At 40.5% G+C, this 24851-nt stretch overlaps 2 protein-coding genes across 6 annotated transcripts; one reads left to right on the plus strand and one right to left on the minus strand.

Moving 5' to 3' along the window:
- Positions 1-1033: 1033 nt before the first annotated feature.
- On the minus strand, positions 1034-6219 carry RPL9 (ribosomal protein L9). 3 transcript variants are annotated; one of them, XM_019025176.4, is made up of 9 exons: positions 6128-6183; positions 5759-5835; positions 5631-5677; positions 5433-5548; positions 4824-4919; positions 3633-3765; positions 1777-1857; positions 1443-1559; positions 1034-1135 (listed from the first exon to the last, which is right to left on the minus strand). In XM_019025176.4, the coding sequence occupies exons 3-8, from the start codon at positions 5674-5676 to the stop codon at positions 1453-1455; spliced, it is 579 nt and encodes a 192-aa protein (XP_018880721.1). In that variant the 5' UTR covers position 5677; positions 5759-5835; positions 6128-6183; the 3' UTR covers positions 1034-1135; positions 1443-1452. The 3 variants fall into 3 exon arrangements, with proteins under 3 accessions (XP_018880721.1, XP_004038615.1, XP_063561301.1); XM_004038567.4 differs by lacking the exon at positions 5759-5835 and having other exon boundaries at positions 6128-6219; XM_063705231.1 differs by having other exon boundaries at positions 5759-6135.
- Positions 6177-24808, plus strand: LIAS (lipoic acid synthetase). 3 transcript variants are annotated; one of them, XM_004038565.5, is made up of 11 exons: positions 6177-6399; positions 8048-8220; positions 9454-9547; positions 10794-10874; positions 12316-12472; positions 12555-12612; positions 14778-14906; positions 17273-17418; positions 18493-18563; positions 20337-20448; positions 24279-24808. In XM_004038565.5, exons 1-11 carry the CDS (start codon positions 6355-6357, stop codon positions 24329-24331), a joined length of 1119 nt encoding a protein of 372 aa, XP_004038613.3. In that variant the 5' UTR covers positions 6177-6354; the 3' UTR covers positions 24332-24808. The 3 variants fall into 3 exon arrangements, with proteins under 3 accessions (XP_004038613.3, XP_004038614.3, XP_030865911.1); XM_004038566.5 differs by lacking the exon at positions 20337-20448; XM_031010051.3 differs by lacking the exons at positions 9454-9547; positions 12316-12472; positions 12555-12612.
- The last annotated feature ends 43 nt before the right edge of the window (positions 24809-24851 follow it).

Raw genomic sequence — 24851 nt, forward strand, 5'->3', positions numbered from 1 at the left:
AGATTTATGATTTCCTCCAAATTTCTTAAAAACCTAACCACAGTCATCAAACAACAAGACTCCTTAATGTATGTTCAATGAGTGTACTTGAATCCAGATCTACGACGTATAGGGCATGGTGACCCATGCCTGTAGTTCCAGCCCTCTGGGAGGCCAAAGAGGAGCACTTAAGGCCAGGAGTTCAAGACCAGCCTGGGAAACATGAGACCCCATCCATACTTTAAAAAAAAAAGACGTGACGGTGCCTGCCTGTAGTCCTCGCTACTAAGGAGGCTGAGGCAGCTAGGAGTATTGCTTGAGTCCAGGAGGTTGAAGTTAACAGAGCTATGACTATGGCACTGTATTCCAGCCTGGGCAACTGAGTAAGACATTGTAAGACCCAAGATAACATATATGCCAACTGATCACGACCTCTGTCCTTATATTTAATTTTTCTGATAAAGTACCTGACCATACCTTACAATGAAGGTACTTAGTACGTTTTCCTGACACATTTGATCAAGGATGAATGTTAAATTTTGCTTTAGAAATTGCAGTTTCCATCAAATGAGATGTAGAATTCACGAAGGTTTGGGGGTCACCATGTTGACCTAAGTCTAGTTATGGTGGCCTCGTACCATATTTAAAGTATAACACATGGAATTAAGAGATTATGGAAGGGTTATCAGTTTTTAAAAACAAGTTCTAGGGTATGGAAGTAAATGGCTGAGGTAAAGGACAAGATTATTGAGACCATGAACCAAACCAACTACACCTTCTAATTCTAATCACTCTGTTCTACTCCTCAGCTGTTTTTCCACCGGTGACTAAGACAACATTTGCCTTACCAAATATTCAAATTCATGCCTCAGCAAATTTAGACACTTTCAGGGTATTCCTAAAGTTCTATATGCAATGATGAATGGCCTCATGTTTGCCTGTCACTGGTACAATATTCCTCTTGCCTAAAATGTATCCTTGCTATTCCTTCAAGAACCGGATTAAAGCTCCTTGTTCCACGAGGGAAAAAAAACTAGCTAAAAAGGATAACAGGTTTAAGAAGAAGGTCCAAATCAATAGGTCTTTTATTGCATCATTTAAATATCACGAGTAGGTCTTAAGTGTCATCTGGCATCTTCTTTCTGTAGCCAGGTAACTGTAAAAAAAGAAAAAAAATCTGTAAATCCCCATCAATACACTTGCCCAGAAAAGTACTAATCTTTTTTCTGTACTACTCTAAATAATCTAAAACATACCTCAAGACTATGACTTACTGATTCATAGTAAACTATAAGTAGTAAAATGCATGCCAATTCCATCTTTTATTCTGTCAAATTTACTGTGTTCCAGAATGCTTAACTCTCCATTTTCTATTACTACAAATTCAGTTTAAGTCTTTTAGTAAATTAAGAGCTTCATTCAACTAAAGCAGTAATAAAACTTAAGACACTGTAAGAACTTACCTCTTAGATCTTATTCATCAGCCTGCTGAACAGTTCCTTTTTCAGAGACATAGATACCATCCAAAAATTTCCTGATATCCTTGTTTTTAACTGTTGTGGCTTGCTGAATCAAAGCCGCTATAGGAGTGAAGATAAAGCAATTAATACATCAGCCTAACCCATCTTAAAAAGAAAGTATTTCATTATGTGCTGTACTTAAAATTTCAGAATGTGACCTTTTTATTTTCACAATTTAAAAAGCTAATCAAATAAAAATTAGCAAAATACTGTATTTTAAACAACAAGATTTAGACAAAATCTTGTAGGCATAGTTAGACATAGTAAACATACAAACCTGAATTTGAAACAAGCTCAATGTCATTTCCTTCAAGGATTAATTCATCTTTCTGGGCTTGAGATACTGAACAAGCAACACCTAAAAGGGGAGAGGGCATTTGCACAGCATCAACACAAAACCAGATCTGTGTAAAAAATATTTAAATTGCAGAGGCACTAATTTATTCCATGTAAAACTCCATGCACCAAAAGAACCTTTTCTTAAGATTTTGAGGCCGGGCACAGTGGCTCACGCCTGTAATCTCAGCACTTTGGGAGAACGAGGCGGGCGGATCATGAGGTCAGGAGATCGAGACCATCCTGGCTAACACTGTGAAACCCATCTCTAGTAAAAATACAAAAAATTAGCTTGGTGTATGTGCCTATACTCCCAGCTACTCAGGAGGCTGAGCAGGAGAATCGCTTGAAGCCAGGAGGCAGGGGTTTATTTTTAACATATGGGTTTTCATTAAATGTTGCTGACCATAGCTAGTATCAGAGTATTTTTGGACAGCCATTATTTTGATACTAAGAATCTCCCTTCTTCCCACCCCTCCCCACCCCAATGGAATCAAAATGCATCAACAGGCCAAGCCAGGTATGATTTAAGAGGCCAAGGGGGAAGAACTGCTTGAGCCTGCAAGTTCAAGACCAGCCTGGACAACATAGCAAGACCCTGCCTCTACAAAAAATTTAAAAATTAGCTGGGGCCAGGCACCATAGCATTCCTTGAAATCAGCCTGGGCAATGTGGCAAAACAGTCTCTACAAAAAATCAAAAATCAGCTGGATGTGGTGGCAGGCACCTGTAGTGCCAGCTAGTGGGGAGGCTGAGGTGGGAGAAACACCTGAGCACGAAGGTGGAGGATGCAATGAGCTGAGATCACGCCACTGTACTCCAGCCTGGGCAACAGAGCAAGACCCTGCCTCAAATAAAAAGCACTAAGCTTTAAATTTTTTTTTTTTTTTTTTTGAGACGGAGTCTCGCTCTGTCGCCCAGGCTGGAGTGCAGTGGCGCGATCTCGGCTCACTGCAAGCTCCGCCTCCTGGGTTCACGCCATTCTCCCGCCTCAGCCTCCCGAGTAGCTGGGACTACAGGCGCCCGCCACCACGCCCGGCTAATTTTTAGTATTTTTAGTAGAGACGGGGTTTCACTGTGTTAGCCAGGATGGTCTCGATCTCCTGACCTCGTGATCCACCCGCCTCGGCCTCCCAAAGTGCTGGGATTACAGGCGTGAGCCACCGCGCCCGGCCAGCTTTAAATTTTTTTAAAGCTACCGTGTTTACTATGTATTACGCATGCACTGTTGTTTTTCAACTTTAACTCATTTAATCAAAGATGTTTGCAATTTTAAGCTGCAGAGAGATGACATGCCCAAGGTGGACAGTGAGAGCTGAAATTTAAGCTAGGCTATTAATCACTACTCATGTAGTTTTCTCTTTAGATTTTAAAGGTTCTCACCACGAAGAAATAAATGGAGTGATGGATGTGTTAATTAGCCTGATTTAGTCATTCCACAGAATATGCATGTGTTGAAACATCACATTGTGCTCCATAAATACACACCATTATATACACCTTTTGTAAATTTAAAGTCTTTTTAAAAGATTTCATTTGCCAAGTTAAATACAACCACCACTGCAAGCTACTCCAATCTATCAACTTTCTGAAATTGTAATCGATATAATGATATAAACCCTTAAGTAGCACCAACAGTTTTAAGTGTAATCAAGAGATAATTCTAAAACAAATCTGGTTTTACTCAGCACAAACACAAAACAACAGCCAACTAAAGTATGGAAGTTGGGAGTGGAAAAGGAGGAAAAAAAATATGAAGGAAAAATTTCTTAATTCTGTCTGAGGGTATGCACATACCTGGTCTCATCCGAACCCTGCGGATGTATTTTTCACCCAAGAAATTTCGGATTTCAACAAGAGACCCATTCTCCTGGATAACAACGTTGATGGGGAAGTGAGCATACACAGACCTCATCTTGTAACGGAAGCCCTATGTTAAATAAATAAGCAAGCTATTAGCAATGCTGAGGAATATTTTTAATAGTTTTAAAATTTTCTAAGATGCTTATACTTATTTTAAAATGTAACACTCACTGTCAAGATTTTCTAATAACTGTCACCTGAACCAAGCCTTATAAACATTGTTCTGTCTATTCAGTGGACTGTAAAGCTCCTTGCGGAGGCTTTATTTCACTAGCTCTTATGCCCTCAATGAACAATGCTGCCTTCTTTTAATGAGAACCCCAAAGCCCTGATCTTAGACATTAGACTAACTTTTACTGAGTTACTAAGGTACAGCACATGGCACGAATTGAGACCACCAAGCCAAAGGCAGGCCCCCTGCCTTCAAGGAACTTAAGGCTAAGAGCAAGGGTAGATGGGGGAATCTTAACAGATTTATAATAGATGTACAGGGTGCCATTATCAGGTGCATTCTAGAAGGTATAATGCAAAGAAAACCATTTCAGCATGAACTTTTTATCTTGAGGGGAGAGACGGTGGGTTGGAAAGAATAATGACATACATTACGGCAGCAGACAGAAAACTCAAACTACATCTTTTTCTATCCCAACAAGGGGTCCTGATGGTGAGATTTGACTGCCAACTAGTACTGCAACTGTAGATTTCCCATCTTAAAAAAAGAAAATTCGGAAGGTGTGAAAATTCATCATTAGCCTACTTTTTAAAAGTCGTACCCATCTAGCCATGCATGGTGGCTCATGCCTGCAATCCCAGTACTATGGGAGGCCAAGGCGGGAGGATCGCTTGAACTCAGCCTGGACAAAATAGCGAGACCCCAGTCTTGATTAAAAATAACAAAAAAAACAAAAAACCCAACAGAAAAAAACAAACATGTTGTACCCATCTGGTCTTTGCTCTCAGCTCTATCGCTTAAAGACCCACAGATGCCTATTTTTGCCAAGTTCTTGCGTATTACACCAAATAAAATACATAACCCATTCTCTGAAAGAGACACTTATGCTGTATAAAGCACAGGTTTGAGAAACCTCCCTTTCCAAAACAAGGAAGTCTGATACATCTGCTTACCAGTGTAACACCCTTGATCATGTTCTGTACATGACTACAAATAGTCCGAACGGTAGCCAGTTCCTTTCTGTTACCCCACCATTTGTCAACCCGGAGCTGTAACAGAACAAAAAATGTATTCTTTCCAGAAATATGCAGGCTTAAAAGACAACAGACCACCTACCGAATTACTTTAAGATTCTAGAATTAACCCTAATCAAAGCACATGGTTTTCAACTGCAAAAATCCAACCACCTATAAAACCTCCCAACAGTTAAGCTTTGTAGAAGCTGCAACAAACTTCCCTTCTGGAAAATTAAATCATCAGGTTTAAATGACCTACCGCCGGTTCCTGTGATTTTTACAAAGCAATCACTAGGAAAATAAACCAAACTTCTAACACCATTAAGACGTGTCACTGATGACCACTATTACATTTGAGCTTTATATAACTGGCTGTATTCAGAATCTGGTTTTTCAATTTCACTAAACAGGCTGGTATTCTGGACAGCAACATTTAAAGCTGAAGCACTGAACCTCAATTCGAAAATTGTTAAAAGCAACCAAATGTGATGCTGTTATAAACCACCTTCCAACGAGCAACTGAATTATCAGAAGAAAAACCCTCACCCTCTTTTTTTTCTTTCCAAGAAGACTGAGTTCTACATTGATGTGATTGAAGTCCCTCCGCAGGGTTCCTCTGGGGCCCTTCACGATAACTGTGCGTCCCTTCAGAGTAATGTCGACTAGAAGAGAGAACACACTCGTCAGGCCACACAACGCTTGGAACGTGCAGTAAACATGTAAGTAAAAGACATCGTCTCATACCATTTTCTGGAATGTCGACAGTCTGATTGCTGAGAATGGTCTTCATTCTGAAACACAAACACTGGGGGTGAGGCCGACGCAAGGCCCGTTTTTCCACCAAACTACGCCGCACAGAGCTCCACTCCTACCGGAGACTGCCAGGCGGAAGTTCCAGACAGGATGTCGGAGGACGGGAGACCGACAGCGGGCCCCAGTGTGTCCCAGCCTGGAAAGAGCAGCCCCAAAGCGAGAATTACGAGGCCCAGCAGTCGAACTCCCGCTCAGCCCAACCCTGGAAGTCCTATGCGGGCGGTGCCATCCCGGCAAGACTGAGGGGCGGGAATAGGCCAAAAAGCCCAGAACAGGATTCGCATCCGGCGCCGCCAGGCTCATATGGCGCTTGCCGAGCTGGGGGACAAACAGGACAAGGTTCCGAGATTGGGAGCCGCGCCGCAGCCTTTCCCAGAGCAGATGGCTTCAGATTCCCAGTAGCCCCACGAGCACAGAAACATCCTTACCTCGCAGTAGACGCAGCAAAGAAAGAACGTCTGTCGTCATTACGTACTTGTATCTCGTAAGGGGCCTCCGTATTGCGTCATGAGTGCGCGACGCACGTAAGGCTAAAGCAGCCAATCGTGGAGCAGCTTGACTGCTTGTCATAAATGGAGCGACGTAATTTCGACTTGTCCTTTCCCGGGAGTTAGCGATCCTTCAACCCCTGCACTGCGCTAGTCCTAAAGAGGAAATGTCTCTACGCTGCGGGGATGCAGCCCGCACCCTGGGGCCCCGGGTGAGCGGCGGGGCGAACGGGTTTGGGCGTGGGGTGGGGGGATCCTATCCCTTCAGAGCGCCCATGCCCAATAATAAAGGCCAGTGCATTTACTGAACATTTACTTCTAGCCAACGGCAGTTTTAAACGTTTTTCGTGTAATCTCATGTAATTATCCCGCCAGCCCCATGATATAGAGTCTCTGGCATCAGTTTGTTTGCAAGTCTCTCTGGGCCAGCACCGAGGACTTATTTTCTGCTTAGAGTGGTTTGTACCCTATATTTATGGAGCACTGCAGTGAGCACCCCACATAGCTATTCTGTCTTGGACTCTTACTGTGTGTGAGACACCACTCTAGCCGCAGAGAACACAAACCTGTCCGCTAGGCTTCAGCTGCAGACATTGAGAAGTGCAGTAGCAATCGTGCAACACCCTAACAGGCACTCTTTGAGTTGTCGAAGGTTCTTTTGAGATACATGTGCAGACTCGTGGATTTTGTAGTGTTTTGGCTATCTCATACACGTTTGTGTTCAGATGTAAAAGCCGAATACCGTGATTTCTTATGTTCTTGACTGCCACGTTCAAACACAGAAACAATGTAACCTAGAAAGTAAAAACGTTCATCCTGGCCAACATGGTGAAACCCCGCATCTATTAAAAATACAAAAATTAGCTGAGCGTGGTGGTGCGCGCCTGTAGTCCCAGCTACTCGCCAGGCTGAGGCAGGAGAATCGCTTGAACCCGCGAGGCGGAGGTTGCAGTGAGCCGAGATCGCGCAACTGCACTCCAACCTGGGCGACAGAGCGAGAATCCATCTCAAAAAAAAAAAAAGAAAAAAAAAAGAAAGTAAAAACGTTAGGCTTGGTTTTCCCCCTTCCAGTTGTCTGAAACCAACTGGGCATTATTAACCTACGTTTCAACAATTATGCTTATTCAAAGCTCGAGAGATTTATTGCACACTTCACTTTAAACGCCCCTGATTCAAGTCAGGACCAGAACAGTTTTAAACTGTGGCACCTTCTTCAGTTATTGCAGTTCAATCTTGTTGAAAGACAAATATCTAGTTCCTGGTAGGTGGAGTACATGAAAGTGTGATATATGTTAGTTCCAGAGATTTTCGGGCCGGGTGCGGTGGCTTACGCCTGTAATCCCAGCACTTTGGGAGGCCGAGGCAGGTGGATCACCTGAGGTCAGGAGATCGAGACCATCCTGGCTAACATGGTGAAACCCTGTCTCTACTAAAAATACAAAAAAATTAGCCGGGCGTGGTGGCGGGCGCCTGTAGTCCCAGCTACTCAGGAGGCTGAGGCAGGAGAATGGCGTGAACCCGGGAGGCGGAGCTTGGCGGTGAGCCAAGATTGCGCCACTGCACTCCAGCCTGGGCAACAGAGCCAGACTCCGTCTCAAAAAAAAAAAAAAAAAAAAAACAGATTTCCAAATCTATTATAAACTCAGTAGTAAACAGTCAACTCTTACTCTCTTTTAGGTTTGGTTCCTTCAGTCATCTTTTATATTATATTCTAATGCCCTAGAATACTAGAGCTCCTAGTTTGACATAATTTCTGAATCACTTTTTTGGCTTTACCCTTCCGTTTAGGTGTTATGATGGGTTAAAACTAAATTATTACGGACTCCACTAAATAAACGTCATAATTAACTCTTTCTTTAGGTATTTGGGAGATATTTTTGCAGCCCAGTCAGACCGTTAAGCTCCTTGCCAGATAAAAAAAAGGAACTCTTACAGAATGGACCAGACCTTCAAGATTTTGTATCTGGTGATCTTGCAGACAGGAGCACCTGGGATGAATATAAAGGAAACCTAAAACGCCAGAAAGGAGAAAGGTAATTGAAAATTTGAGATAATTTTAACGTCTCGTTCCTTTATTGTGCATTATTTTCAGATATAACCAAGCCCTAGAATCTGTTTTTAATATCAGACTTGTTAAATTTAGCTAAAAATCATTAGAAAGATGTGATAACAGAACTAGATAGAACAAGTAAGCAGATGAAATTTTTGGAATCTTTCTCTTTTCTCTTGCCCTTACTGTGTTACACTGCCATCTCCCCATTTTCTACCCAGCATCCAACTTCTTCAGAGTAAAGATTACTGCTTTGCTACTAGTCTGTTAGATCTGGGTTAGTAGGTGTTGATGATCTAACTTGTGCTTCTCCTAGTCAATTTACATGTGACCTATGGATACCTTGCCTTAATTTAAAAGAATAATGGAATTTTATGTAGAAGGTAGATTGAGTTGAGAGATAACTTAATCCTGCTCCTTCTATATCACAAGTGGATGGAAGTCATGGAGAACCAAGGATACACAGTCTCCACTCCAAATTTTAGATCTTTTTTCCATTGAGTAACCACTATAAAATCTAGAATGTAGAGCAGACAGTGCACAGTTGTGATCTTTCCTCAGTCTAAACAAGTAGAGTACTTTTTGGCAGTATCATTCATGAGGGATGAGATACTCGAAAACTTGCTCATTCTCTTATTAGAATAGTGTAACTCTGCCTTTGCAAAAAAGGTAGACGTGAGTATAGCGCCCTGTTACACTCCATTATTGGTGTTTTCTTTTTTTTTGTTTGTTCTTGAGACAGTCTTGCTCTGTCACCCAGGTTGGAGTGCAGTGGCACAATCTTGGCTCACTGCAAGCTCCGCCTCCTGGGTTCAAGGGATTCTTCTGCCTCAGCCTCCCAAGTAGCTGGGACTACAGGCGCCTGCCACCACGCCCAGCTAATTTTTGTATTTTTAGTAGAGACAGGGCTTCACCATATTGGCCAAGCTAGTCTCGAACTCCTGACCTTGTGATCCGCCCACCTCAGCCTCCCAAAGTGCTGGGATTACAGGCATGAGCCACCACACCCGGCCATTATTGGTGTTTTCTAAAGTGGTTTGAGCAAGGCTAAATTTGATTCTGTGTTCTTACTCCTATGACAGAAATTATAAGAGTTATTCTAAGGTTATAGAAAAAATTATTAACTAGGAATTGTAATAGAAGAAATTAACTTCAAAGCTGTGTAATTATTTGGCAGCATATTTGTTAATAGATAGTTATGTTTGGCTTTCCTTAGGTTAAGACTACCTCCATGGCTAAAGACAGAGATTCCCATGGGGAAAAATTACAATAAACTGAAAAATACTTTGCGGAATTTAAATCTCCATACAGTAAGTTGTCAAAGTGTAAACTATCCCTCTTCACCAAAAGCCATGTTTCTACATTTATATAACTTAAAAATTATTAATAAATATATAAATAATAGCAAAGAAAGTAAATATGTTAAGTGATACATTACTACCAGGAATGGAAATATATTTAGAATCATTTTTCCGGCAAACAGAGATTTTTTGCCCTACAAGTTTGGAAACAAGGCTTTGTTTGTTTTATATTGCAAATTAGATACATGATTTGTTGGAAAGAATATAAAATTAAATATGAAGCTATGTCACATACACAATGCCATATATAAACCATACTCCTTTACTTTTAACTCATCAGTATACAATCTTTCAGACTTTTTTATTTGCACATATGAAGTATATACATTCGTAAAGTTTTTAATTTAAAAATTGGATTTTGGCCAGGTGCGGTGGCTCACACCTGTAATTCCAGTACTTCGGAAGGCTGAGGTGGGAGGATCACCTGAGGTCAGGAGTTCAAGACCAGCCTGGCCAACATGGTGAAACCCCGTTTCTACTAAAAATACAAAAAAAATTAGCTGGGCGTGGTGGCGTGAGCCTGTAGTCCCAGCTACTTGGAAGGCTGAGGCTGGAGAATCATTTGAGCTTGGGAGGTGGAGTTTGCAGTGAGCTGAGATGGCACCACTGCACTCCAGCCTGGATGACAGTGAGACTCCATCTTAAAAAAATAAATAAAAATTCAAGTCTGTCCATTCTTACATAATTATGTAAGGGAGTACACCTCTATAGGACATGCTCACTACACTCTAATCTTAATATAGAGTTTGGCAGTTTAACAGCTTTTTTTTTTTTTTTTTTTTTTGAAGACAGGGCATTGCTCTGTTATCTATGCTGGAGTGCTGTGGCACAATTGCCTTGACCTCCCAGGCTCAAGTGATCCTCCCTCCTCAGCCTTCTGAGTAGCTGGGAGTATAGGTGCACATTACCACGCTTGACTAACTTTTTGATTTTTTGTAGAGGCAGGATTTCACTATGTTGCCCAGACTGGTTCCAGACCCCTGGGCTCAAGCAATCCTCCCACCTCAGCTTCCCAAAGTGCTGGAATTACAGGCATGAGCCAGCGCTCTTGGTCTTAACAGCATTTTTGAATAGTGAATGTCTTAAAAAATATGTTGTAAACAATGAGAAGTTTAAAATGTCTAATCGCAGTCACCAACTGTTTAGTTGGTGGATATTGTCAACCTAATGGTGTTCCATTTCCTTTTGCATACAGGTATGTGAGGAAGCTCGATGTCCCAATATTGGAGAGTGTTGGGGAGGTGGAGAATATGCCACCGCCACAGCCACGATCATGGTAGGGCCAGCCTCAACCTCTATGGCTTTAGTCTAGAAACTGCAAGGGACTATTTTGTGTCTTCCTCCTAAAAATGTGCATTATGAATCTCTGGTCAGATTTTTCATTACATTTGCATTTATGAAAAATATTAAGAAAAAACCTGATGGAATAATCCAACCTGTTGTGATCTCACCCTTCTCTGAATAAATCTATTATTGGTTCTTTCATTTATGTGATAGTTAATCACGTGCTGCCTTGAGATACCTCTCCTATCAATGTTTGGAAACATTATTCATGATTGCTTAGCTTTTTATGTGTTTTCTGTTTAATATATTCAACAAGAAGGAGCTGTGCTTTCTGTTTTTACATCCATAGAGACCTGCACATTGATCTGTCATATATTTTATGTCTTTTAAAATCATCTTTTTTTATTATTGAATAGATATAAAAGTATCTTCATAGGCCGGGTGCAGTGGCTCATGCCTGTAATCTCAGCATTTTGGGAGGCCAAGGCAGGCAGATCATTTGAACCCAGGAGTTCGAGACCAGCTGGGCAACATGGTAAAACCTTGTCCATACAAAAAAAAAGTTGTTAAAAATTAGCTGGGCATGGTGGCACTTGCCTGTATACCCAACTTCTGAGGAGGCTGAGGTGGGAGGATCACTTGAGCCAAACAGGTCGAGGCTGCAGTAAGACATGATCATGCCACTGCATCCCAGCCTAGACTACACAGCAAGACCCTGTTTCAAAAAAAAAAAAAAAAAAGTATCTTATAAACTGTGTAAGTTATAAAGAATAACACAACAGACACCCTCATACCTCCAGTCTGAGATTAAAACGTTAGCATTATCTTTGAATACCCCTCTGTACCCCCTAAACTGTATATTAGAATCCCATTTTTCAGTTGTGTTTCTATTTTGTTTTAAGAAATGGGGGTCTCACTCTGTCACCCAGGCTGGAGTGCAGTGGCACAGTCATAGCTCACTGCAGCCTCGAACTCCTAGGCTCAAGTAATCCTCCTATCTCAGCCTCCCTAAATACCTGAGGCTACAGGTACATGCCACTACACCAGCTAATTTTTAGAGGCAGGGTCTCACCGTGTTGCCCATGCTGGTCTCAAACTCTTAACAATCCTCTCACCTCAGCTTCCAGAGTAACTGGGATTATAGGAGCAAGCCACTGCACCCTGCTTTGTTTTTAAATTTAAATTTTGTGTCCTTTCCTGGTCCCATCCCCTTTCCCCTGAACACTATTCTTATTGTTGAGTTTATTATTTCCCTTTTTAGTTTTATCACGTATATTTGTGTTCCTTGACTATCATTTAGTTTTGAATGTTTCAGATTTCTTATAAACAGAACCAAACTGTATGCATTCTTTGCAACTTGCTTTATTCTCTCAACATTATGTCCTTAAGGGTCATCTGTCTATTTCATTTAAATTGTAACATTTCTATTCTAGTTGATGGGTGACACATGTACAAGAGGTTGCAGATTTTGTTCTGTTAAGACTGCAAGAAATCCTCCTCCACTGGATGCCAGTGAGCCCTACAATACTGCAAAGGCAATTGCAGAATGGGGTCTGGATTATGTTGTCCTGACATCTGTGGATCGAGATGGTTAGTGTGTCATCATGGCCTCTACCAGAAACTGGCTCTAAATGATGACATCATCCTGAGCAGTGGATTCTTTTGTTTCTAGATATGCCTGATGGGGGAGCTGAACACATTGCAAAGACCGTATCATATTTAAAGGAAAGGTACTTATTTTTGCATTTGTTTGTGTAATTTAAGGACCTTTTTGGACCCATATGAGTTAAGTTTAAGTTCATTACCTTGAAGCAGGGATTATTCACTTTTTGAGGAGTTTCATAGTTTTCTGATAATTCACTGGAAATTATGTACACATTTCTTTGGAAAAAGCATATTTGTATGTACAGATACATATTTGCAGAGAATTTTAGGGGCTCAGTGACATGAACTTACCCATAGACCTTTAGCCCATAGAATCCCTCCCTCATATTAGAGCATTAGTCTAAACTTTGAATAATTTTCTTTAAAAAGTATAAACCTGGTCTTCTTAGTAATGATTTTTTTTTTTTTTTTTTGAGATGGAGTCTCGCTCTTTTGCCCAGGCTAGAGTGCATGGCACCATCTCACTGCAACCTCTGCCTCCCAGTTCAAGCATTTATCCTGCCTCAGCCTCCCGAGTAGCTGGGATTAGAGGCCCACGCCACCACGCTCAGCTAATTTTTGTACTTTTAGTAGAGATAGGGTTTGACCATGTTGGCCAGGATGGTCTCAAACTCCTGACCTCAATTGATCCACCCACCTGAGCCTACCAAAGTGCGGGATTACAGACCTGAGCCATCGCGCCCGGCCTGTTTTTTTGGGTTTGTTTTGTTTTTTCTTTTAAGAGACAGTCTTGCTTTGTCATCTAGGCTGGAGTGCAGCGGCCTGATGATCATAGCTCACTGCAGCCTCAAACTTCTGGGCTCAAGCAATCCTTCTGCCTCAGCCTCCCGAGTAGCTGGGACTACAGGTACACTACCACGCTTGGCTAATGTTTTTACATTTTTTTTTAGAGACGGAATCTTGCTATGTTCCCCAGGCTGGTCTCAAACTCCTGACCTCAACCAATACTCCTGCCTCGCCCTCCCAAAGTGCTGAGATTATTCTAATTTTCTACAGCTCAGTACTAGTTTGGCACCTAAGCGCACTTAGTAAATTTTTTAAATGATTCCCTAGTATTTTCTATTTTCTATTTACTATAGTTCATTTTTGAAAAATCTGTTTGCAATCCACTAGGTTTATTTTACAAGCTTCAGTGGGTCTCAGCTTTCAGTTTAAAAAAGCAATAGAACCAAGCACAGTGGTTCACGCCTGTAGTTCTAGCACTTTGGGAGGCCAAAGCAGGAAGATTGCTTGAGGACAGGCGTTGAAGACCAGCCTGGGCAACATAGGGAGATGCTGTCTCTACAAAAAATAAATTAAAATAAAAAATAGCTGGATGTGGTAGCATGTGCCCATAGTCCTACCTGCTTGGGAGGCTGAGGCCGAAGGATTACGTGAGCCCAGGAGTTCAAAGTTACAGTGAGCTATGATGCACTGGGCAACAGAGCAAGACCCTGTTTTTATTTAAAAAAAAAAAGATTATAGGATATGTTCTTTGAACATCTCTTATGTTCATGATAAGGGTGTACATGTGGTCTTTTCTACATCTGTTCTTTCAGGGAACAACTCCAGACACTTTGCCAGTGGGTTTGTGAAAAAATGTGTCAGCTGTTTCAGTCGTTTTTGCTGGTGTCAAAGGGAACAGCTCTGTGACCCAGTTCACATTATAATACTTGAATGAATAGATACAGCCACAATATAAATAGGAAGATTAATGTTTAGCTCGTACTTCGTTTAACAAAGCTCATGACTCAGCAACCCAGAAAATAGTTTTTAAAACCCGTAGCACTTGTGAAATATTTGCCTAGAGGAAGGGAGGAGAGCATGATTTGATGACTTTTTAAAGCAAAAAATACTCACATTTATATAAGAAATACTTCAATTTACTTTCCAATGAGTAAAGTTTTATATTTAATGTTCTAATATTTCATATTTTAGTTTCTTACAATTATTTACTTTTTCTAAAACCTACTCAAATTAGGTTTAAAAGTCTACTATATATAATTTGAAATTTTATTCGGTTTGCCTACAGGTGTGTTTTAACCACTGTGTACATAGTATTTAATGGTCTGCTTTTTTTTCTTTTTAATAATGGTTCATGTATGAACATCTGTATGTTCATCCTTTTCTTGACAAAGTTCTAAAGGTTACTGTGTTGAAGCATACTGAACGATTACTGATAATTTCTATTTTGAGGAACAGGTATGTCAGTTCTTTCTCTCTGTTTGATAATTCTCTCTTTTCCCCTTAGGAATCCAAAAATCCTTGTGGAATGTCTTACTCCTGATTTTCGAGGTGATCTCAAAGCAATAGAAAAAGTTGCTCTGTCAGGATTAGATGTGTATGCACATAATGTAGAAACAGTCCCGGAATTACAGAGGTGAATACGTGTACAAAGTAATGTTGGGAAGTTAGGCGGGTCAAAATATGCCATACATCCTTACCTTTTCCAGGGCTGAACTTTGCCATTGACTTTTACAAAGTAAACTCTATTCTTTTTTGTTTTTTAGGCAAACTCAATCTATGTCTGTTACATAAAAATCAGAAAATATCACCAACAAAAGCAGCATAAATATCACCCATAATAGTATTTCCACCCAGCAATATCAGTTACTAACACCTTAGTGTTTATATTATAAACACTATATTTATACTACATATTTGTATTTTTATATTTATAATATACTTAATTTTTATATTACAAACATTAAGATGTTAGTAACTCATATTACTAAGTTACTGTGTGTGTTTTAATACCCACAAATAATGAACATCTTTTTTTCTTTTGTTTTAAAATAATATCATACTGCAAATTTCAATAAGTTGTTTGTTTCCCCCTCCCCACAAATAAAGTTTTCAAAGGAGGGAAAAAATTACACTAGAGCAATTGCTTTGGTTGTAATTCTAAAGAAAAGACTTCAAAAATATATTTGGCTGGATGCTGTGGCTCACGCCTGTAATCTCAGCACTTTGGGAGGCAGAGGCAGGCAGATCACCTGAGGTTGGGAGTTCGAGACCAGCCTGACCAACATGGAGAAACCCCGTCTCTACTAAAAATACAAGATAGCCAGGCGTGGTGGCACATGCCTGTAATCCCAGCTACTCGGTAGGCTGAAGCAGGAGAAGAATCACTTGAACTCTGGAGGCGGAGGTTGCAGTGAGGTGAGATTGCGCCATTGCACTCCAGCTTGGGCAAGAAGAGCGAAACTCCCATCTAGAAAGAAAGGGAAAGGAAAAAAAATATATATATATATTTTATATTATATATATTCATATATATTTATATATATATATATTCAGCACTAATATGTGTAATAAATGATGCAGAAGAAAAACTCGTGGCTCACGCCTATAATCCTAGCACTTTGGAGGCCGAGGCGGGCGGATTACCTGAGGTTGGGAGTTCAAGACCAGTCTGGCAAACATGATGAAACCCCATCTCTACTAAATATACAAAAAATTAGCTAGGTGCAGACCTGTAATTCCAGCTACTCTGGAGGCTGAGGCAGGAGAATTGCTTGAACCCGGGAGGCGAAGGTTGCGGTGAGCCGAGATAGTGCCACTGTACTCCATCCTGGGCGACAGCAAAACTTTGTCTCAAAAAAAAAGAAAAAAATTCATATCATTCAGATGTACTTTTTAAAAAAAGTAGACACTATGCTTTCTTATTCCTAATAATTTCAGTAATTAAGAATAATCATTGGCAAGTAACACTGATGTAAGAAAAAAAGTAAGGATTGTTATCCACATCCATTCAAATTTTAGAAAAATGAACATTTTAAGCTTCGGGCAAGAGTAATATCATTTTTTTCTTTAATTTTAGCATTTAGCAGTGATTTTATTAGCTTCTACATATGATCTGTGTCATAGAGCCTGAAAGAAGTTACAGTAAACAATAACCACCATTTTCACTAAATCATAAACAGTAGAGACCATAACTTAATTTCAGTGGAGAAATTCTGTTAAAAAGTGATTTCTATAATGTCAGTTTCACAGTTATTTTTAAATTCATAAATTTGTTTCTTCTCTTTCGTGTTAACTAGTCTCTAATGAAAAACAATTACAGAAAATTAAGCTGCATTAGAATTGAAATGAAATCCAGTTTAACATCAGAAGCTTTCTGGCCTTTTGGCTTAAAGGATAAGTCATTTAAGCCATGGTGGTTTGGCCATTGTTGAAGTCTAGGACACAGCCTGTTCCAACCTCATCATGATACCACCACCAGTGGGTGCCAGTTTCCCTGGTTTCACTTAAAAACATGATCCTTTCCAGTGAAAATTCCAGAATCATGCATTTCTTTACCTAATATGTGGCAGTGTTGTATACTTACCAGCAGAGGGCAGCTTAGTCTTCAGAAAAGAAATGAACTTGAAAGTTTCAACCCTCTGACGTGTGGGTTCAGCTTATTTTTTTCTTTGTTCAGTATGGAGACTCTCTTACTTCTGCTTTTTTTCCTTTCTCTTCTAATTTTTCGCTTCAGAATTCTGGTTTCTCAATGCATAAACTGAAGTAATTTCTTCCATTCTACTTTTCTCTGCCCCAGGCTTGAGATAGAACTAGGGAGCCCAGTGAGGCCTTTTCTTTCCTAAATTAACAGTTAGCCATCTGTGCATAAATGCTACCTTTGAACTATGTGATTTAAGATAATGTGCAGAATGTACTTCTCTGGTCTTTCAGGTTGCTTGCATAACTATGTACTTGGTTGAACTTGTAATTCTTGCTGACAACAGTCCTGCTGTTTTCCAGTAAGGTTCGTGATCCTCGGGCCAATTTTGATCAGTCCCTACGTGTACTGAAACATGCCAAGAAGGTTCAGCCTGATGTTATTTCTAAAACATCTATAATGTTGGGTTTAGGCGAGAATGATGAGCAAGTATATGCAACAATGAAAGGTAAAGAAATTGAAAAATGAAAAATCTTTCCCATGTAATTTGAGTAATAGCAGGAACCCACTCACTTTGAAGGCCCTTCTAAGAACAAAGAAAAGTATATGGTTATAGATGGCAGCATGAAAAGGAAACCAACTTGCACATGCACCCTCAAATCTAAAATACAAGTTAAAAAAAAAAAAGCAAAGGAAATAAATTTTCTTGGAATTTCATGGAGTGATATGCATGACGCTCAGGATACAAAATTTATATCCCATTTTATTCCCCATCCTTGCATCCACTGAAAGCATGATTTCATCCACTTTTCTCATTCTGTCATTGGACACTTTTGGAGAGCCAGCCTGGTACCAGGCACTGACAGTTCATAGATCAATGAGACTAATCCAGGCCTCTGAGAAAGAGGTTACTTGTAGCATTGTCACATAACATGGTGTGCTTTGGACTTTGCTGAACTTTAGTCCTGTAAGTCCATTTGCTTTGTGATTCTTGGACTTTTTAAACTTTGGAATTTCAAAGTTTTAATTTTAGCTGAGGACCCTTGGACTACTTGTAGTTATTTCGTGGTTCAAAGAGTAATAAGTTCATATAGTAATCAAGACCTGCTGTTTACCACATTGCACACAGTTTATTAGAAAGATTCTGATATGTCATAGTTTAAATCACAGCCCCCACAGCATATCTTGTGCATTGAGTAAAAGCCTAATGCAACATATTTGCTCTATAATATAGGTGCATTGAGGTTTTTGCATATACCATTTCCCATACCTTTTCTACCAAACAGACTCCTACTCTAAAATACCCTCCACTACTATTTTAGCATTGATTCCATAGTATTAGAAGTATTTATCCTTGTATGTATCAGCCCTACATGACTGTCTTAATTATTATTGTTTTCAGTCCTTACCACAGTCCCTGGCACATAATACTTTTGAATGAATAGATGTTGTCTTATTCCCCAACATGAAGATTATGGACTGTCATAAAGTTCACACCGTTTTTAAATATTCCTTAGGAAAATTATGCTTAGATCTACAATTAAAGTATTTGCTAATGTAATGTGTGCTTTTCTTCCTACAGCACTTCGTGAGGCAGATGTAGACTGCTTGACTTTAGGACAATATATGCAGCCAACAAGGCGTCACCTTAAGGTACACGTATCTTGATTTGCTTTTTTTTTTTTTTTTTTTAAAGACGGAGTTTTGCTCTTGTCACCCGAGCTGGAGTGTAGTGGCACGATCTCGGCTCACTGTAATCTCTGCTTCCTGGGTTCAGGTGATTCTCCTGCCTTACCCTCCTGAGTAGCTGGGACTACAGACGGGTGCCTCTACATCCGGCTAAAATATACATATATATAATTTTTTTTTTTTCTTGACACAGAGTCTCGCTCTGTCACCCAGGCTAGAGTGCAGTGGGGCAATCTCGGCTCACTGCAACCTCCACCTCCCAGGTTCAAACGATTTTCATGCTTCAGCCTCCTGAGTAGCTGGGATTACAGGCACACACTACCACACCCAACTAATTTTTTTGTAGTTTTAGAGACAAGATTTTGCCATGTTGCCCAGGCTGGTCTCAAACTCCTGAGCTCAGGCAATCCACCCACTTCGGCCTCCCAAAGCGCTAGGATTACAGGCGTGAGCCACCGCACCCAGCCAATTTTTTATATTTTTAATAGAGATGGGGTTTCATCATTTTGGCCAGGCTAGTCTTGAACTCCTGACCTTAGGTGATCCACCTGCCTCAGCCTTCCAAAGTGCTGGGATTACAGGTGTGAGCCACTGCGCCCAGCCCATGTATAGCTTTTGACTCCCAAAAAAACATAACTACTAATAGCCTTCTGTTGACCGGAAGCCATACCAATAACAGTCAATTAACACACATTTTGTATGTTACATGTACTTATATATATATGTATGTGTGTGTGTATATCTGTATATACACACACACATATATACACACACACACACACATATATATACACATCTTATTCTTATGATAAAGTCAGCTAGAGAAAAAAATTTTTTAAGAAAATCATAAGGAAAAGAAAACATATTTACTAGTCATTAAGTGGAAGTGGACCATCATAAAGGTCTTCATCCTCATCATCTTCATGTGGATGAGGAGGAGGGAGAAGAGGAGGAGTTAGTCATGCTGTCTCAGGGGTGGCAGAAATGGAAGAAAATCCTTGTATAAGTGGGCCTGTGCAGTTACCATGTTGTTCAAGGCTCAGCTGTATTCTTATAAGTCCCAGTTTTCATTTTATTATCTACATAAATCAGCTACGTTTGCACATATTTGCTGCCTCCCCCATTCTCTTCACAAATTTCACAACTCAAGTGAACCTAGAGAAAAAGAATTTAAAAGCTGGGAAATGGCACTCATTTACACTTGGTTATTGTGTAACTTGTTTTTGTTATGTTAGAGCCAGAGGTGAAGAAAGAATGGGAAACCATTCTTTCTATTTCTATCATGGACATTTATCCATTCGTTCAAGAAGCTTGTGTTGAGCAGTGACCATGTGCCAGTCACAGTGCTAAGCAGAAGATACAAGTTGAGTAAGACAGTCTTGTCCTCAAGAATTGGATAAGCATGAGTAATTCTTGAATTTAGCTGTTAACAAAGGAAAAATATAGATAAATAATATCTGTACATAATCTCTTCTTTCTCTGTCCTTTGGAATAGCCAGTGTAGCACAAAATTGATATGCTTCCCTGTCTCTGTAATTCCCTGTATTTACATCCCAATAGAGTGGCCAAAAAGTAACCAGTAAACACATAGTCAGGGAGGAGGGAGAGGACAAAAGCCTGGGGGTGGGGGCAAGATAAATTATGCAGTGAAGAGCATTCTGCATACATAGGTATAGACTTTCTGCAGAATCAAAGTGGAATTCTAAAATCTGATCAGAAGTAATTATTTAAATCTAGGTTGAAGAATATATTACTCCTGAAAAATTCAAATACTGGGAAAAAGTAGGAAATGAACTTGGATTTCATTATACTGCAAGTGGCCCTTTGGTGCGTTCTTCCTATAAAGCAGGTAAGTTAGATTGTGGGGCATGGTTTCATTTAGGCCATTAACTTCCCACATTAAGTTCTACCACCAGTCACTAAAACTCTTGACAAATTCTAATACCTTTGGTGGTCTTGGTAGAGGGCGTAGTTTTTTTTCTGGAACATCCTTAGGAGCTTTGCTCCATGGGGATCATATTAAGAAAAGTTTCTCTTACTCTTTTGTTTCTTAAACAAATTCAGCCCCCTGCTTTGTAACTCAGCTACTATAGTAAAAGCAGAAACAATTAGTTTATTAATTTTTTCTATGTGTAGATTTCAGTAGTAGGTTATTCAGAAATGACAGAGCATGTCAAGCATCTAATAGGGTTTTCTGAGAAATACATATTTATTTGGAAATGATGCCAGCTGCATCTCCAGACTCAGTTTCAATCAGTTTAAGCACTGAAAAGTATCTATTTTATAGCATTGCTTGCATCATTAAATTTCTTTGTATTTTTCCCCTAGAGGCAACAGAAAAATATCCGTAAGATTATTTTTCTCCGTAGAAACGTTTAGTTGTTTTACTAGCTACAGTGCAAATTTTTTTTACCTTTGGAATTTCAGCTCTTATTTTAATCAGTAGCTTGAATTGATTTATGAAAATAAAATCATTTTCCAAGGGATAAAAAGTCATGTGATAATGATTGTCAGAGGATCCAAAAGAACATATCTGAAGACCGAATTTAATCTAGAAAGTGTTTATGATGTCCCTGTCAGTTGGACTTAACAATTATAATGATTAAGAATAAATTGGCTGGCCACGTGGGGTGGCTCACACCTGTAATCCCAGCACTTTGGGAGGCTGAGGCGGGCAAATCACGAGGTCAGGAGATCGAGACCATCCTGGCTAACACGGTGAAACCCTCTCCACTAAAAATATAAAAAAATTAGCCGGGCATGGTGGCGGGCATCTGCAGTCCCAGCTACTCGGGAGGCTGAGGCAGGAGAATGGCATGAACCCAGGAGGCCGAGCTTGCAGTGAGCCGAGATTGTGCCACTGCACTCCAGCCTGGGCAACAGAGCAAGACTCTGTCTCAAAAAAAAAGAATAAATAGGCCAGGCAAGGTGGCTCATGCCTGTAATCCCAGCACTTTGGAAGGCAGGAGGATTACTTGAGCCTAGGAGTTCAAGGATGCAGTGAGCTATGATCGTGTCAGTACAACTCCAGCCTGGGTGACAGAGCAAGACACTGTGTCTCAAAAATAAAATAAAAAAAAGAAACAGCTAGGCCAGGTGTGGTGGTGTGTGCCTATAGTCCCAACTTCTTGGGAGACCGAGGCAGGAGGATCGCATGGGCCCAGGAGTTCAAATACAGCCTGAGCAACATTGTGAGGTCTCATCTCTTTATTTTTTATTTTATTATTATTATTATTTTTTTAGATGCAGTCTCTCTCCATCGCCCAGGCTGGAGTGCAGTGCCACAGTCTTGACTCACTGCAACCTCTGCCTCTCAGGTTCACGGCATTCTCCTGCCTCAGCCTCCTGAGTAGCTGGGACTACAGGTGCCCGCCACCACGCCTGGCTAATTTTTTGTATTTTTAGTAGAGACGGAGTTTCACCGTGTTAGCCAGGATGACCTCGATCTCCTGACCTTGTGATCCGCCCACCTGGGCCTCCCAAAGTGCTGGAATTACAGGTGTGAGCCACCGCACCCGGCTGACCTTGTCTCTTTAAAAATAAACTAGGTATTGGCCAGGCGTGGTGGCTAATGCCTGAAATCCCAACACTTTGGGAGGCTGAGGTGGGCAGATCACAAGGTCAAGAGATTGAGATCATCCTGGCCAACATGGTGAAACCCCATCTCTACTAAAAATACAAAAATTAGCTGGGCATGGTGCTGCGCACCTGTAGTCCCAGCTACTCGGGAGGCTGAGGCAAGAGAATAGCTTGAACCCGGGAGGCAGAGGTTGCAGGGAGCCAAGATCCTGCCACTCCACTCCAGCCTGGCGAAAGAGCGACACTCCGTCTCCGAAAGAAAAAATATATATACAAAAATTAGCTGGGCATGGTGGTGTGTGCCTGTAGTCCCAGCTACTTGGGAGGCTGAGGCAGGAGAACTGCTTGAACTCGAGAGACAGAGGTTGTGGTGAGCCAAGATCATGCCACTGCACTCCAGCCTGGGCAACAGAGCAAGACTCTGTCTCAAAAATAAATAAATAAATAAATAAATAAACTAGGTTTTTTTTTTATCTAAAGTGATGATATTTTAAACGATTGCTTTATATATTGGGGTCTAAATCTTAAATATGTTTAAGTTAGACAAATTCTATTTGAAAAACTTAGTGCTCCAGTATTAGTAATATTCAGTATGTTCCTAGTTCCTATAAAGACATTTAAGGCTGGGTGCAGTGGCTCACGCCTGTACTCCTAGCACTTTGGGAGGCCGAGGCGGGTGGATCACTTGAGCCCAGGAGTTCAAGACCAGCCTGGGCAACATGGCAAAACCCCATCTCTACAAAAATACAAAAATTAGCTGGGTGGCTGAGTTGCTGGGTGGTGGTGGGCACCTCTAGTTCTAGCTACCCAGGAGGCTGAGGTGGGAGGATCACCTGAGCCCAGGAGATTGAGGCTGCAGTGAGCTGTGATCGTGCCACTGCACTCCAGCCTGGGTGACAGAATGAGACCCCGTCTCAAAAATAAATAAATAAAAATAGTAATTTAAAACATTTTAATGAACTAATAGCTCATCATAGTTTGAAAACCCAAGAATTTGATTCAGCACTGACTGACAGAATGTGGGGACTTTGAAAACCAGTAATTGTAAGTGATTTAGTCTTCAAGCAGCACTGCTGGCAAGCTAAAAATACATGTGAAGGATAGAAGCACTATCAGCTTCTAGAATGGTTAGAGTAATGTCCTTTGAAAGGAGTTTTTCTTTTGCTAAAGAAAAATTTCTAACATAAAAGGAAGTAAATTATGAACTTTCTGATGCTTTCTAAATTACCAGGAAAAGATCAGATTCTGGTACATGATGAGCATTAGACTAAAATGATGGATTAGGGTCTGATAAAGTTGGTGCTACTCCCACGACATTTGGAGGAGGTATGGAGCAGCATGGATTACTTGGCTGGGTTATGAGCCTTGGGATTTGCAGAGATTATATGTAGATAGACTCATCACAGTTCTACTCATATGTAAGATGGCAAAGAGAAGTTAATCAGACTCCTCATAAAATCAGGCCTCTAGTGCTGCACTCTACCAATAAGCGTTGAGTCATGCTGTAACAGCAATAGACTAAATGGAACACTAATGGCCTAAAAAGAGAATGTGCCCTCTAAGCTGCTAACTTATTGTGTAGGCACAACTCAGGCGATGGGGAGAAAGCCCATTACAAATGAAGAGCTCTTGCTTCCCTAGAGGGGAATAAGCTAAAGAGATTCCATCAGATGCGTCTGCTCAACTGCAACGAGGTCTGTTTATAAACATCAGATCCAGCCTAATAATATAGCAAAATTGCTCTTGGAAATGAATTTTGCCAAGAGCAATACTTTGACAGTGATGAGGGATAGATAGTGCACATAAAGTAGAATTAATGTGCAGACCCATATATACAGTAGGGTCACCTTTTGTAATATTGGCTTACTAGAAAGAATAATAGTAGGAGACTCTAGTCATTATTGCTGGGGAGAAAGGCCAAAGATATAGGGGATATTTAGGTTAGAAAAATATTGCCATTGAGGTTTGAGAAGAGAGAAGTGCCAATAAATACAAAAGTCTTCTTTAAAGGGGAAACACCAAAAATATAATTCTGAAATAGTTGTCTCACTGTTATTTACTTTAAATTGATATTAATGTGTTTTCCTTTTTCCTAAATAGGTGAATTTTTCCTGAAAAATCTAGTGGCTAAAAGAAAAACAAAAGACCTCTAAAACTTCAACAAGACCTTCAAGATCACAGAAATTTTTAAAATTTGATTCCAGTTAATAACAGAGGTGGTGCCAGAATGCCTGGACTGCAGTGGATGCACCCCACCTCTTTGCTTAAAAAAAAAAAAAATGTCAATAGCCAGGCATAGTGGCTCATGCCTGTAATCCCAGCGCTTTAGGAGGCCAAGGCAGGTGGATCACCTGAGGTCAGGAGTTTGAGACCAGCCTGGCCAACATGGTGAAACCCTGTCTCCACTAAAAACACAAAAATTAGTCAGGCGTGGTAGTGGGCGCCTGTAATCCCAGCTACCCGGGAGGCTAAGGCAGGAGAATCACTTGAACCTGGGAGGGGGAGGTTGCAGTGAGCCAAGATCGCTCCATTGCCCTCCAGCCTGGGTGACAAGAGCAAAACTCCATCTCAAATAAATAAAAAGGAAAAAAAAAGTCAATAAACTGTACAAATTTAATTACAGTAATTCATTTGGCTTTCAGTGTATCTTCTTTGTCCCAATTAAACAGTTGC

Source organism: Gorilla gorilla, chromosome 3 (genome assembly GCF_029281585.2).
Source record: "Gorilla gorilla gorilla isolate KB3781 chromosome 3, NHGRI_mGorGor1-v2.1_pri, whole genome shotgun sequence".
Lineage (NCBI taxonomy): Eukaryota > Metazoa > Chordata > Mammalia > Primates > Hominidae > Gorilla > Gorilla gorilla.